The following is a 15908-nucleotide window of genomic DNA, read 5'->3' on the forward strand; positions in this document are numbered from 1 at the left end:
AGAATGGAAGTCTATATGAGTCATAAAATCCACTAATAAGATCTCATCCACATTTTATCTAATGCTAGCTAGCTACAATAATCCGAAATTGAATAGGTCACATGTAGCTACAGGATAGGCTAGCAACCCTATCATGGCCAATGAATGGTCTGGTCTGGGTTCGAGACTATGAAAATGTAACTGCAATGAGAGCTCCATGAAAACCTGCAGGTTTTCATGGAATTTTCATTGACCAATTTTCACTGGAATTTTATAGGTTTGCTTTAGACAGAGCCAGGCGCCGGGTACTTTTTTCATTGGAATTTCATGCTGTAGTGAGCTGTGCAGCAGAAATCTGCAGCGCGCGTCGTTATATCACGTGGTATACTGCCGTCACAAGGTGATCCAAAGAGAGGGATCCTCACGATGAAAAGATGCCATCAATTGTGCCAATCATTGCTGTGACATTTTTACTTTTAGCGAGCATTACCAATGGACAGGTAACTTGCAGTAGCGGTGTGGGAGAGTTCGCGTTGTGTAAGTGCGAGATGAGCGATGGGAGTGGCACCATTGATCTGTCACCATTCGCTGATGCTGGTGGAAACCCAACGTGAGTTCTTTCAGTGTACACGTGTTTATAGTCTAGTAATTACGGATCGAAATTGATGGGCTTCGGTCATACACAGCCTTATACTAAAATGACGTCAGAAATTACAAATGGACGCTCTATCCAGTGTGAGTGTTAGAGCTCACTGGGGCTTGTGAATCGATATTCGCTCCTGGAAGTAGATATCGACTTAAAACTTACAGGTATGCTATTTACTCTCTACCTATAAGGCAACTCCCAGCACGGGCAGGGTTGAGGCCGGGTAACCCCCCTAAATTTCAACTCGGCACATCCGGCCTACAGTTGTAGCATTGATACATAAAATGTGCTCTTATGCAAACTAACAAGCATGATGTGTGTATCTAGCTATAACTAGCTGGGAACCTACACTGCGCATGCTGCCTTTGTGCAGCTTATTGCTATACTATGCTATTGTAGACTTATAGCTTACTACATACACAACTTCCTAGCACACAGTAGCTAAAACGAACAATGGAGCACTTGATCATCACACTTCCTGACCTAGTTCTTCAGAAGAACTACTGAAGTAGCTACCTCCTGTGTCACTGCATAATTCATACAGCCAAGTGTGGGGCCTGGAGTTCAGTTCATTCTGTATCTTCTGGGTGAGGCCTCAAGTAGTGGAGATTGTAGACCTGACCTACGGAGATGGGGGGGGAGGAGGGGGCAAGCAGGGCATAGCATGACTATTGCTGCATGGCTGTAATGCAAAGTAGAATTCGGGGGGTACAACTCTCAAAACTGAAGGATTTTTTGGAATTTGAAGGCTTAAAAATAGCCTAAAATTTAAGCTAAAAAGTAACAGTGCCAATCTATACTGCAACTCTTATTTTCCAGCAGGGGGTGGGTGCATGACCCACCCTTAGAATCACCTCTGGTCTCGAGAACAGCTGAGTGATATCACCTGCCTGTATTACATTTCGCGGGTAAAATTTTCGTGGGTAAAATTTTCATGGATTGCCAAAAAGACAGGTTTGCAAGTGTATTACATTTCGTGGGTATAATTTTTGTGCTTTAATCTCGACAACCCAGTTTTGTTTTTTCTCAAGGAGCCGCAGGGAGCAAAATTTGTGCTTTAAGGTTTACAGTTTAACAGCTTTTGCTAGCTAATCCATTTACGCTGGTGTGCTTATCTGGGACTAAGCAAACCATTTTTGTGGGGTTGAGAATCTTGCCTGGGTCTTAGATACTATAATCTATGGATACTTGAACAAGGCCATCAGTATCTATTCACATGGTGAACAGATGCACATGTCGTTGTCAGGTCGTATGTAGCACATTAATTAGAATTAATATATTATGCACATTAATAGTATAACAAAAGTACATTGGTGACAATGGTTAATAGGTCTGCTCGAGCTGAGACGTGAGTTTCAAAATGGATTAATTTTCATGTATCAGCTTTATGTGGATTAATTTTCGTGGATCAGCTGCAAACCACAAAAATTTATACTTGTAACACGAAAATTTCTACGCTTACGGTAGACCAAATGTTGGGGCGGAATCAGGTGCATGAAAAGTACTGACAGTAAAACACTACATTATTGTAGAAGATAAGACGTACCTATACAACAATATCAGTGACTACAAACACCATTTGCTTCCTTGCAGTTGCCACTTCTTCCACTTACAGTAAGTGCATGTCTTCCGCCTTTTGCTGAGCTTTTCTGTCTTAGATTTCCTGTTTGAGGTTCAACCTGAGGGAGGATCTCAAGACCCCAAAGACCCCTCCCACTGGATCCGCCCCTGACTCCAAATAAATTCTCTGTTTCCCATCCTGGACTCAGGCACATACAGTGGAACCTGTTAATCAGGACACTTGAAAATGAGGACACCTGTACAATCTGGACACTTGGTAATGGTCCCAAATTATCCCTTAGCATGTAACTGACCTAGAAAATCAGGACACTTTAACAATCAGGACACTTGGTCAGTCCCAAGGTGTCCTTAATACACAGATTTCACTTTAGAGGTTTTCAGAAGAATCCAAAAACACCTTTATGGGATGCCACTATGTCTGACCTTACTTCTTGTAATAGTTGCAATAATCTACAAGAAATATCTGGAATTATGTGAAAATAATAGATGCATTTCAGACTTCTGGACGTATGAATTTTTGTAACTTGACTTTAGCAATGGTTGTTAGAGATATTTTAAAGAAATAGTACTAGTGAAGAATGGTATGGTAGGCAAAGATTATCCGGTGCTATATGTTGAAGAAAAGTCAGTGACTAAATATGCTTTAGTCGCCAAGAAGTTTTTGGCCAAATGCAAAATTTGCCTCACCAGCCATAGTTCAGCAGCATTAGCAACAATGTTCCACAGACTATATGGGTATATAGTGATTATAACAACATATTCATTCAGTAGCTGATTCGCACTAGTGGTTTTCGAGATGCTAATAGAGTGTCCCATGTTTTATACGTCCATAGTGATCTAGGTTCCATAACATTGTGGCTGCTACATGACATGGCTACTAAGTTCAAACGTAATGGATTTCCGTAAATATACATGTTCAAATTCTTCTGAAAACCTCTATCTGCGTGCAGGTGGGGGGTCCATTTCCATTATTCCATTATAAGATTGGCAACTTTTCAAGCCATTATTTGCCTGGCACAGTCATAAAGACCTGCATAAAGGCATGCTTTAGCTTGTACCTTCCTTTTCAAGTTGCAAAAATAACACAAGAGTGACAGAGAATTTATTTGGAGTGGGGGTTGGAATCAACTGGTTCATCCAGGTTGATGTTGTAACAACACTTTTAGTTATACTGCAATATTTGTTCTTTAGTCACCATACAAATCTGCCTGAAGGCTACTTAAAAGCCTATGAATGCAGATTGTCAAATTTAACAACCATGTCAAAAAAACCTACTGAATGCAAAAAAAAAATTACTCCCAGCGACATCCAATCTAGGAGGTGCAAGAACTTTCTATCCATTCAGTCTAGGACTGAAATGACCATGGATTTTTACTATTTGAGTACTCCCTTGATCAACTACTCAAAAATACTACTAGCTCTTTGATACTCATGTGATATGTTTTATACCAGACTTTCAGCAGTTTAAAACTTATTCATGTAACAACAATGATACACAGACTGTACAGTAGAATTTCCCTAATCCGGACATCTGGGTATACCTTCATTATCCAGACAGCCCAAAGTAATCATGTGGCTTGTAGTCTGTTGACAATAATGATTTGGGTTGGATGAAAGCACAAGGAGGGAGCCTAAAGGGTGCTGTTTAGTGTACATTTATTTGTTAAGTGACTTGTTTATTCTACTAATAGGACACGGCTAAAATGCGGATGCAAACAGACATCGGATACACCAAACATCATCTGTTTGATGCGGATACACCAAACATCTATTTATCACAGTTACCCACTCCAAAACAATATCGGACACTGTAGTGACAGTAAACAAATCTCTGAGCATCATCTCAAAGCTTGCTTAAGCCGATATTAAGCACTGCACTTAAAACAGCTCTTGAACTTCATTCTTTTTGTGCTGAATTAAAAGCACATTCTTCGTATGAGTCCATTTTCCCAGTCCGTTCTGCTTTTTAGTCATGTCCCTACTACTAATAATTACCACCTGGTTGCTAGGTGATAATACTTTTTTTTTACAGCCCAGCAGGAGAGGGACCATGAATACTACTGTAGTAACTTCCTCCTCTGCCCATTAGACTTTACAGCACTAATAACAATGCATTTAAGTCAGTCATGTATTTCTTAGTTACGGATATTTCTGAGATACAGACAGTACTATGTACCAGACTGCCCGGATAAGAGACGTTCCATTGTACACACTACCACATGCAAGTGTTCCTGACAAACAAAGCATAATAAATTCCTCAACTTTAATCTCCGCAGCCTTCACGGCGTCACTTCTTTATGACAAACACATCACATGAGCTGAGTCATGTGATCTTGATGAGTACTCAAATACCAATTTTACTATCCAAGTACCAAAATCCTTAATGAGTACTGTGTGAGTATTTGCTGTGTTTGTTTCAGCCCAACTTCAATCAAATGATGCATGTACCTCTATCTGAAGGTAATGACGTCTGTTTTTAAACCAGGTGTGCACCCACAGTCAGCTGAAGGCTGGCTTTGGGCACGTGTCTGGTTTACTGAAATGGTTTTCCAAAAAGTGTGTGTATGCATGTATGTACGTATATTTATTTGTATATTTATTTGTCTTTCCACACCCATGTGAGCAAACTTTGTTCGCTAAAAACAGCCTTTAGGTGATAATGGCCATAAAATTATACAACCTGTATTAAACTTCTGCATAGGTAAGCTTTAGTTTGAGACAGTTAATGCAACATCAACTCAAGTTGTACAAAGGTTCTTCCTTTATACTCTGCATACAGGTTTTATACAGTAATAGGTTTCACTGTTACATCTAGTTGTTATATGGTTCTCTATGCTCTCATTCACACAGACTCACCACTAATGTAGGCAATTACGACTACAACGTTAACCTTTGCTTCCCTATAGCAGTCGGAGGATCATGTGCTGTAACCCAGTCATCAGCTGTGAGTACTTTTAGTGTACGCACCACGTGTGGTGCATGCATGTGTGTGTATGTTTGTGTGTGTGTGTGTGTGTGTGTGTGTGTGTGTATGTTTGTGGCATGTTTGTGTGGTGTATGTGTGTGTGCACATACTTGTAATGACAAAGCAAACCTACTGTACAAAAACAAAAAACAATTTCAGAGTGGATGTTGTCAGCACAGTATGTACTTATAAATAATAGGTCACAGACACAGAGAACAAAGTTATGCAGTTTTTATCCTCTAAAACGTGAACAGATCACCTTTAGATTTGTGGGGAAAAGTAAACAAATGGCATACCGTATTTGACCAGTAATAGCTGTGGCTACTATAACTTAAAGGAAAACCCTAAGGCTACTATGCAAAGGCGGCTACTATGGGCTTGTGTGGGAGCAGCCTGCAGCGTTTACAAGTGACTTAAATACCTTTTTAATCATCCTTCAAAACGTATCACTCATTTTAACTTCTCTCTCAAAATGCAATTTTCCTGGCTTAAAACAATCCTTGGCCCGGTTTTTGCTTCTCATCAACACTTTCAGTATATTCAGATACAAGCCGCGGCTCTTATCTGAGGGTGGCCCTTATGACAATAATTCTAGGCTGTGAAGTGGCTGTTAACCATGGTATTTCAACTTTTGTTTAGAAAAATACTTTTCTTTCAATTCAATACTCACTAGCTGCAGTAGTGGACCTAACTTCTTGTAAATTAAATTCTAAGGTGGTATTTAGGTGAGGCTAGGAAATCTCTATAAAATATTTAAACAATAGTATGAGGTTTATATTGCTTCCTTGTTTGTGTGCCAACGTGATATCATGCTGATACTTCCTGTTACCTTGTACTGATTTGGACAATCAGTTGCTGCAACTTGGTGGAATAACTTACCAGAATGGGGTACTATTGTATGCTCTTACTGGGCAAATCAGCAATGCTGCTGAAACACAAAGGAAAGCCTGATGATCAGGTGCATCATGCTATCATAAACACACCTCCTACAATGTCCTGACAAGAATTTAAAAAAAACATTCTGTAAAAGTGTTGCTCATTATAAAAAGTAGGAAAAATATACCAGGTTATGAATTATGTCTATGGACACAGTTAATCACATAAATAGCATCACAATAACCAGCCAAACTAATCTTACCTTACCTTGTTGTTACAAAGTGAATTTGATAGCTGTGCTAGCCTCTTGACCCCATGCTTTCTTCGTGCCTAACCAATAAACATTGCTGGGTATATGTACTGTGTATTATACAGTACATTCTGGTATGTATGCACGTATGTATGTAAGTACATACGTACGTAGGTATGTATGTATGTATGTATGTATGTATGTATGTATGTATGTATGTATGTATGTATGTATGTATGTATGTATGTATGTATGTATGTACGTATGTATGCATGTATTTGTGTACTGTATGTAGGGTTGGGCAATATAATGATACATTGTTGCTATTGCGATAAAAGCAGGACATGATAACTATATTGAAGTTATTTTTACACATCATGATATATCAAGTTCATGATATATCAAGTTCATGATATATCAAGTTCATGATACGCATATCAATGATATATTGCTTACAAAATACAGTACCAATAATTGTCTCTTACATTATAACAAATTAAATTTTATATGCAGTGCTTATAGCTTAGGGGTTGTTTATTGGATGGATATGGCAATGAAAGCCATAGCAAAACTTGTACATACACAGTATGTATAGTACATGTAGTTTTCCTAATCTGTATATAATAATTTCACGATGATATCAATTATTGTGATAAATATTTCCATAATTTATCATGATGTACTTTTTTTCAATATCACCCGACCCAAACTGTATGTGCTACCAAATGATTAGTAATTTATTAGTGCGGGTTCATTGCATTGTATGTAATTGTGTAGTTGTGTCTATATGCACATTTTTAATGATCTGTTTGTTTCATACTCAACAGGGTTGTCAATCACGTCATAGTGATAGTAGTGAGTGGTCAATGGCTAATTATGGTACTGCTGGTTTCAATGTTGATGGTAGTGGTAGTGTATCACTGCAATTTTCTGGTGGAGATGATAACAGGTAATGTATAATGTGTAGTGTTGTTTACAGGGATGAGTACATATGTACGTACGTACGTACGTACGTATATATGTGGCCTAACTTTAGAAAACCGTTGATCTACAAACAATATACTACTTTTGTAATAAAACGCATTCAAAAACAATGGGTAAAGAATGCAAGCTTCAGAAAAAAAAAAATGCTAATTTTTATTGCCTTGCTGATTGACATCCACACAAAAACAGCCAAGCTGTGAAAAATGGTGTGGTCTTAAAAAGCCTGGGTGAATAAAGTTGTGAATGTCTGTGGATACATCCTGGGAATCATCATGTTCCCCTATTCATAGGGAGTTCAAAAAGCCTTGTTTAATCTTTATACACAGGTGGGTTTCTGAGTTACGGACGTTTTTTTACGTTGCAGTGACAAAAGAATTTATAACAATTTTTCTTCAATGTATTTGCCTTCCTTCCAGATCACAGAAGAATACCCTTTGCAAACGCTATACCTTGGTGGATTCACAAATTCATGGCAAATACAATGAGCAAAGATTCAACTCTGTATGCCATTGTATCATTAAGTTATGATGGTTTATGTAAGCACCTATAGATTATTTTCTCGATGCCGTCTGTACATATTGATTTATTTGCTCGTCCGGGTGTCTACTGCTGTATTTCCCACACTGCTCACTTTATGAAGCTGAAACTTAGCCAGTCCATTCCTCTGTCCCTGTAGACAACAAAGAACCAATAAAACGAATTTTGATAAATGTGCGTATATCGACGGGCCTCTAAAATTAGGTCACTTATGTTTGTACATGTGCACGGTTTGATTATATTGCTGTACATGTGTATGCTCTGTGCTCAGCTTGTAAAAATTGTTATAACGTAGTTTAATTTGACCTTCAGAGTTGTGATGTCTAAAACTTCCTCTTATAAAATCTCCTGTTCTTTGGGAAGTCCTACTACATTATCGCATGCACACACGCACACACACACTACATGAAATCATTAACTCTTTTAATGAATTGTATGGTGTGCATTAATAGGAGGATGGATATACAACTAATCTGTGATGAGAGCAAAGGAGTTAACCAACATGAGTTTGTATATGATCGTGAAGAGAACCCAGGATACTACCACTATGTAAGCAATAATTGATGGATATCACTGACCAGTGTATTAATGCAAGTGTACAAGTGATCGAGTCAGATGATATAACACCATCCCTAATTAAACAGTGATGTTTAAAGCTGATTGTGTTGTTCCAAGTCTAATTCTCTCAACCACAGTAGAAGGGTGAAGTGTGCTTACTGTATAGCCTGTTAGCCATGAGTACCACATTTGCCAGCTTTTATTGTAAACCAACTGAAAAGAATGATTCTCCTTGTAGCAGCTGGTGTTGACATCCCTTTGACAAATCAAGAGATTTACTTAGCTGTACTAAACCCTGTTCTACGAACCAAGATATTGTACCAGACCTTGCTTTAAAGCCTGGCTGTAATACGGATAAAATATGGTGGTCTTCTACTTGTGGTACATATGTGTATACAACTTGTATTGCAGGCACGTACACACACACACACTACCAGCTCACATGAATATGTACACAACTATACGGTATGCATCATGCCTTTGATGATGCTGCAACATACTAAGGAACAATACAGTACGTCATTTCTCAGTATTCACACACGATGTAGGACACATTAGTTGTGTACCAATGTATACTACACATTTCAGACTTTGCCTTGGTTAAACGCCACACCTTCAATAGTAGCCATACTGATGTGGTGCCACAATCATTTTCAAAAATAAGGACTTAAACATTATTTTCAAGCATCAAGTGGTGTCTGATTTGGAATAGTCACCACATTGATGTTTGGAGCTAAAATTGTATATATACACTGTACACTGTATGTACTTGTACAGTAGCTCATTTCTGGAACCGCTTTCTGTAGTTATTAAATTAAAATGTGTGACTTATTTATTGGGTGATGTTTTACTGATGATATTAAATTGCATGTTATTATCCATTTTAGTACTTCAAGTTTACATCAAAGTGTGCATGTCCTCACAAATCTGGCGTGTGTGGTAAAGCAGGTGGTGGATCCAGTGATGATGATGATGATGGCAGTGATCCAGGAGTAGTGGGGATTGTGCTCATGGTCTTGTAAGTATTGTATGGTGTGTACCCAGTCACTGTACTACATCTCATAAATTTATACCCTGTTAGCCATGAGCACTGTTTACTTGTGGCCGTGTAGGTTTATAGCTGTAGTTTAACGTTAGATAGTACATGAATGAGTGTGTATATGTTGTACAGAGAAAACTATTGTATAGTGGTCCATTACTGGACATGTACAGTACAAAATGTAGCAGGACTGCAACTAATGTCAAATTTGGTTTCAGGATATTTGGATGTCTTAACGAACGAATACTGATCTATTTGGTAGCGTTTTGAAAAGTGCTAAAATTCAGCGGTTACTGGAGGTGTACACTCCCATATAGTAATAATAGAGTACAAAATTTCAATATATACCACAGCATATTTAATATCTCTTGAATCCATGTGGTCCCACCACAAAATTTTTATCATGACCCAATGATTATTTCACTAAGAATTTTAAATAGCATTTTTGAAAATATTAATGATTAAAGTTTTCAACTAAGTACCTTTCAACCTTAATTAGGCTGATATCCCATAATTTATTCATCAATCAGCAGTCTTTATTGGTGAAAAAGTTTGTTGTAAAATAATAACACAGTACAAAGTTATAGTCGATTTTGTAACCTACTGTATGAAATATGTAAGCGAAAACCCTACATAATCGTGCATATTTCAAATTCATGTTTATTACATCTTTATAATCTTCATAGTCACGTGCACCCTCTGGCAAAGTTTCAGCCTCATATGCCAATAAATTTCGGAGTTACAGCCCTAGAAAGTAGCAACAACAGAAAAATCTATTTGTACAGCAAGTGTAGGGAAAATAAATTACAAGCACTTCCTAAAACAGATTGACGTACAAAGCTGAAATTTTTGCCATTGTGTTCACCATGAATAGGGGAATCGATTACTGGGTACGTTTGTCCTTTTATCACCTTTATTCACTGCATACAAAGGTGAAATTTGTGAAGAAAAATCAATTTCATACCATTGCTTCGACGTGACATAAACAAACGCTCATAGCTTGTGTATCCTTGGGTCTACTGTAACAAAACAAAGAATTCCAACTCTTCTTGAGTAGGCGAATAAGATGATATCCAGGTTTTTATTGTTAGTCCCTTCCTTCACTAAGAAAGAGGCGTTCAAAAAAATTATGCAATAATGTGCAAATATTTCACCCATTGTTTTATACTGTAAATTTAGGCTTGCACGATTCAATGGCGGATCCAGGATGGGGCATTTGGGGCAAATGCCCCCCCCCCCCCCCCTCCTCCTTGTGGAGGAACCAGCCATGCTTCTGATTAAAACAGCTAGTAAGTTTTATGTCAGGCCAACCAAGATCAGTTTAAAACTTACAAAAATATGCACATTTTACTAGCATTTATTACAAATTCACCTGAGACCAAAGCGAAACGGAAGTCAAACTAACTGTAAAATAGTCATCCAGCACCTTCGTGCGTACTAAGCGCCTCTAAAAATAATTATCGTGTTGCTGTTATTTAAGACATTCAGAGCCTTTTAAACAGTTTTAAGACTTCACAACCATCTGAAAAGGCCAAAATGGCAAATATCAACAGTGAGACACCACTAAGAGGTGATTATTTGCTGCTTTTTTGCAGCACTGAACTATAGAAAATATGGTTCTCCCCATGCATGCAACCACCTACAACTTACCCTGTTTGTGCCCCTCCCCTAGCCAGCTCCTGGATCCGCCCCTGCGATTGTGTTAGGTTTTGCACATATTTAAAATATTTGTGGTCATAAATCAGAAATCATGTGATGTATGGGGTTAAAACTTTGTACAGGGTTAAAAATTTGTATGGGTGATGGTACACAAACAGGTACAGTGGACCCTCACAAATCTGACCTCCCCTGGGACCAAAGGCTATTCAGATTACTGAAATGTTCGGATTTGTGAATCATCAATTAACACTGTTTTAAATTTTTATTGACTAAATAAGTATATAAGAGGTCTTCACATACATCAAGTTTTACAGTACAGTGTATACGTTTTTGGAATTAATTAAGTGTCAAGTTGCTTAGCATTACTGAAAGTGATGGGGTAGTGCACTCATCTTGACATTCATACCAAGTGAAACACTTGTCCATAAGTCTAGTCACTTCTTCACTTTAGCTTATCTTCATTCTTTTTAATGTCACTTACAGTTGATTTGCCAATTTAATGCCATATTCTTTAGCAATGTTGCTTAAACTTGCTCCTCCGGTAATCTTTTTCAATATAGTAAACTTTTGTTCAATTGACAAGGTCACACGTTTTTGCTTTTCTTCAGCCATATCCTCAATACTCGCTAAAAACGCGTTTATTGATGGGCGTTAATTAGATTTTTTTTTTTTTTTTTTTTTTGCTAGCTTAATGGCCCGTTCGGATTATCCGAGGATCCGGATTAGAGAGGGTCAGATTTGCGAGGGTCCACTGTACTACAAACACACTTGAACCCCCATCAAGTCCAATCAACTTCACGTATGGCAGGACATTATGTTACGTTGGTCTAGTACATAACATTTTAATTTTCTCCATGTCTCACAAATGTTGCAAATGCTCCGTGTCTTGAATAACTGTATGGTTTGTATTATATCCTATTGATGTAATAAATGTTCTGTATGACATGTACTGCGTATATAGTAGGAGTGTATTTCTTAACATTTTTACGTATGTGTTATTGTTATGCCACAGAGCACTTGTTGCCTTTATCACTTACTTTGTGGTTGGAGCAGTGTTCTTGAGGGTGAAACATCAGAAGACTGGAACTGATCTTATCATACACAAAGAATTCTGGAAAGATTTCCCATTTTTAATTAAGGTAAAATATGTATTATTACGTGTGCTGTAAGGGTGTACCAAAGTATCGTCTTGGTGGCCAATCTGGAGATTTCTGTTGGTATTGATTTGTTGGGTCCTGATATTATAACTAAAACCAATACAATATGCTGATATAATTGTCTCAAGACACTGTGCAATGATCAAGTCACTTTATACTCTCTGTAGTGTAGTAAACAAGGTGGTAAACAGTAGTTTTCTTTCTCAGCGTTAAGTGCTACACTGTAAGGAATGTGCACGTGGCTACCATTTATTGTTACAATACTTACTGATCAAACAATCATAGATAGTGGTGAGGTATAAAAGCAACCATGAGATGGAAACAACCGACCATCTTTAAATGCAGACTAATCTTGGCGGGATTATAATATTTGTGGTTTGAATAGAGACCACAGTACCAAATATTACCAGTGACGTTGGTATTATTGGGAAGTCATAAGCATACTGTAAATTTCCTGAAGCCTAGGTACATACTATGGTATGTACAAGTTGAAAAACAAAAAATGGATTTTTCTCAAGAAAATTAACGTTTCAGCCAACCAGATGATTAATGCTGACCGTAAAAGTGTCAACAACAGACATGTGGTTTGGCTCCATTGCAAGTTCGGAAAAGGACAGTAGTGGATGTCGTACTTTTGTGTCTTCCCCATAGGGAATGTATGGTGAAATTTTTGATTAATTGTAAATATTGTGTCAGAAATTTGAACGAAAAAATTTTGAAATATTATTAGCAGGTCAGCAGTGCTACAAATTAACCAAATTTCAAGATTGTGTGTAATTGCATCATCCATGAGTTATTAAATGTTTTGGCTCAACGCGTAAATACTGTAAGGGAGTACGGATCTGACCACTATAATGAGGTCGTCTTATAAATGAGATCATGAAGTATGCCTTTAGCTATAGGTTTGGGACCTCAGTCACCTAACTTGACTGGTTCACCATTATAATGTGGTCTTAGCAAAAAGGTGGTCTTTTAACAAGGTGTCTTTATTAAGAGGTGGCCATTTCTTTTTCTATTTTCCATTTCCACTGCTTCCATTGCCCGCTTTCTAAGTCTATCTTTAAGGGCATGGATATCATGAACTTATATTACAGTTCCACACATACTTGCCTATTGTGACTTGTATCACCCGAGTAGTGCAGCCCAGTGTTCTACTGGGTAGGTGTACATGGTGGGCTTGCATTTTTTTGTTTGTTTTGTTTTGTGCCTGTACGTCAAATGCTGAGTGTTGTGTGTCTGTATAGTGTAGTGTACGATTTCATCATAATATATTCATGTGTGTTACAGGATGGAGTAATGTTCACACTGTCACCGTGTATCAACTTGTATCAAGGTAGAAAAGGAGGCTACTCTAACATATGAGCTACTGTATGCATTCACTAGTACATAAACTTGTTGTCTCATTTCTGTAAGCACGCACTGATTGTTTTTTTCACTTGTATACATGATGCATTGATTACATTCCACTTTGTTCTGTCTTGTATGAGCTGCAGTATTTGTGATGCTTACTTGCATACAACTTGTTACATAGAACATTATATATATATATAATGTATACTCTATGTAGGCAGCATAAACCTATAACACTTATATAAAATAGTTTCCCTTCTCTGCTTTCCTATTAGGTTTTGTACCATGTACTATATGGGTACATATGTGACCATGATTTAGGGTCTATTCAATTACTTACATTGGAATTACACTTCATTGTCAGGTGTTCAGCCTGTTACACAGCATTACAAACAAAGAGCACTAGGAGAAGTACCTCTGCAATCAATCCAGTCACAACGGAAAACTCGAATGATTCCTGTCAAACATAGGGAAGCCATCATGCAGTGCTACTGCAAATCAACACCTTACGCTGTCGACTAAAATATGTGTGATGGAAGGGAGGACACAGGTAAGTCCATGAAGCAAGCACTGTACGAATATACTGCGGCATGACAAAAGGCACCTGTCTGGCTGAAGCAATGTGAACTGTGGAAAAAATTAGGGCTAAAACGAATATACCGAATATTCGAATCATATTCGATTCGAATTTGTTCGAAATGATTATTGTAATTCGAAACTTCAAAGTTATTATTATTATTATTTAATGGGCTTGTAGATGCCCAGGCAAGTTAACTTGCCAGGCTAGGCCGCAGGCCTTTGAAGGTGCCCATATCTAGATTGCTTCCAAAAATTATCCAAACGCTGCTTGAAGGTTGCAACTGTTGGTGCTGAAATGATAAAGTCAGATAAGGAGTTCCATAGATTGACTATTCTATTCATAAAAAAAGTTCTGCCTAACAAGTTACAGTAAAGATGGCGGGAGGAATCTTTGTCAGTCTCTACAACTGCAACGCTGGGCTAGAGATGTACCGATAAATCGGATCAGTGATTGCGAGGGTGATCAGGTCGGTTGCCGATATGCCTTCCATATTAATAGGGGACAAATGCTCTGCTGGTGAACCGATTAGTTTGCATGGCAAATGTGAGTACCAGCTATGAAAAGCCTTTTTGCTCACTACAAACAAATGGAAAGCCTCTCTATACTATGGCATAAAACGCTAAGTTACGAGAAGCCGTACGTCTGCGCATGTATTATAAAGTACTGCTATTGGCAGGGCCGCCCAGAGAAATTAAGGGGCCCAGGGCAAAGAGTTAAAGTGGGGCCCTTGACCCAAGTTGTAAGATGAAGACCAAAAAAAAAAAAAAAAAAAAAAAAAAAGGTCACAACCTGCTGGCAATGACAATAACTACATATCTCCTTATCTATGAGCTTGCTACACTGCTCCTCTGAAGAATACTGTGACTGCTCTTTAGAGTATTTAGATCTGACTGCTCTATTAGAGTATATCGATCTTTTAAACAGGTATTCAGGGGGCCCTTCATGGGGCCTCCTGGGGCCCCTTTCAGGCTGGGGCCCCTTTCAGGCTGGGGCCCGGGGCAAAATGCCCCAGTTGCCCCCCCCTGTGGGCGGCCCTGGCTATTGGTGTTAAAATATTCCTACCCAGAACAGTATAGCTTTTACACTTTAAGAACAAAAAAACTGTACCACAGGAAAACTAAACTGATCATCTGTGTATAGGCATATACCTTTTGTATATCCCTTTAAACAATTTGATAATAATAACAGCCATCTTGGTAACTAATCAAAGCATGAGTAAAGTAATCCAGACAAGGGAGCATGTATTAAAATATTTGTGGTGCCTAATTGTCTGGGTTGTGTAATAGAGGCCACACCACCATAGGTAGTTGTGCAATATAGCAAAATTACATCACTTCTGTTTTCTCAATGCTACAAATCATTAGAATATACATCATGCAGTTGCCACGACTACACCTGTAATTCTATTTGATTTACACTTTACAGAATATGCAATAATTTAATCAGTATCAGGTGATTAATCAGATATCACTACAACTTATCTGTACAGCTCTATAGTTAGTAGCTACATCATCAGACACTTCTACTTCATTTCAAAAGCCATCTACTGAGGTTTTAAGATATCAAATTTTTATAATTCAATCCAAATAAAAAATAACACATATACACTGTATTTCAGTATTACACCAAATATAGAATAGTTCTCTTTCATTTAGAATATTTGTTTTAGCCCTAAAATCAAGCCCGTAGCTTTAGCCGTTATAGTAGAAAATTCCTATAAATAAATAAAAAAATACAATTTCGTAGC

The 15908-nt window shown here is 37.9% G+C and overlaps 2 protein-coding genes across 2 annotated transcripts in view; both read left to right on the plus strand.

Annotated features, from left to right (window-relative positions):
• Positions 1-15908, plus strand: part of LOC136259160 (uncharacterized) — a 66408-nt gene that overhangs the window by 42327 nt on the left and 8173 nt on the right. The gene's annotated exons all lie outside the window — the stretch shown is intronic.
• LOC136258609 (cation-independent mannose-6-phosphate receptor-like) lies at positions 337-13697 on the plus strand. Its single transcript, XM_066051951.1, has 7 exons — positions 337-589; positions 5057-5150; positions 7125-7246; positions 8271-8367; positions 9264-9394; positions 12087-12213; positions 13519-13697. Exons 1-7 carry the CDS (start codon positions 414-416, stop codon positions 13591-13593), a joined length of 822 nt encoding a protein of 273 aa, XP_065908023.1. The 5' UTR covers positions 337-413; the 3' UTR covers positions 13594-13697.

This window comes from Dysidea avara, chromosome 6, assembly GCF_963678975.1.
Source record: "Dysidea avara chromosome 6, odDysAvar1.4, whole genome shotgun sequence".
Classification (NCBI taxonomy): domain Eukaryota; kingdom Metazoa; phylum Porifera; class Demospongiae; order Dictyoceratida; family Dysideidae; genus Dysidea; species Dysidea avara.

What these genes read in the sequence shown, in the direction of transcription:
- LOC136258609 (XM_066051951.1), top strand. Translation starts at nt 414, where the DNA reads ATGCCATCAATTGTGCCAATCATTGCTGTGACATTTTTACTTTTAGCG. An exon ending in CTGTAACCCAGTCATCAGCT is followed by an intron (nt 5,151 to 7,124) that starts GTGAGTACTTTT and finishes CATACTCAACAG; the next exon opens with GGTTGTCAATCACGTCATAG. An exon ending in ACCCAGGATACTACCACTAT is followed by an intron (nt 8,368 to 9,263) that starts GTAAGCAATAAT and finishes TATCCATTTTAG; the next exon opens with TACTTCAAGTTTACATCAAA.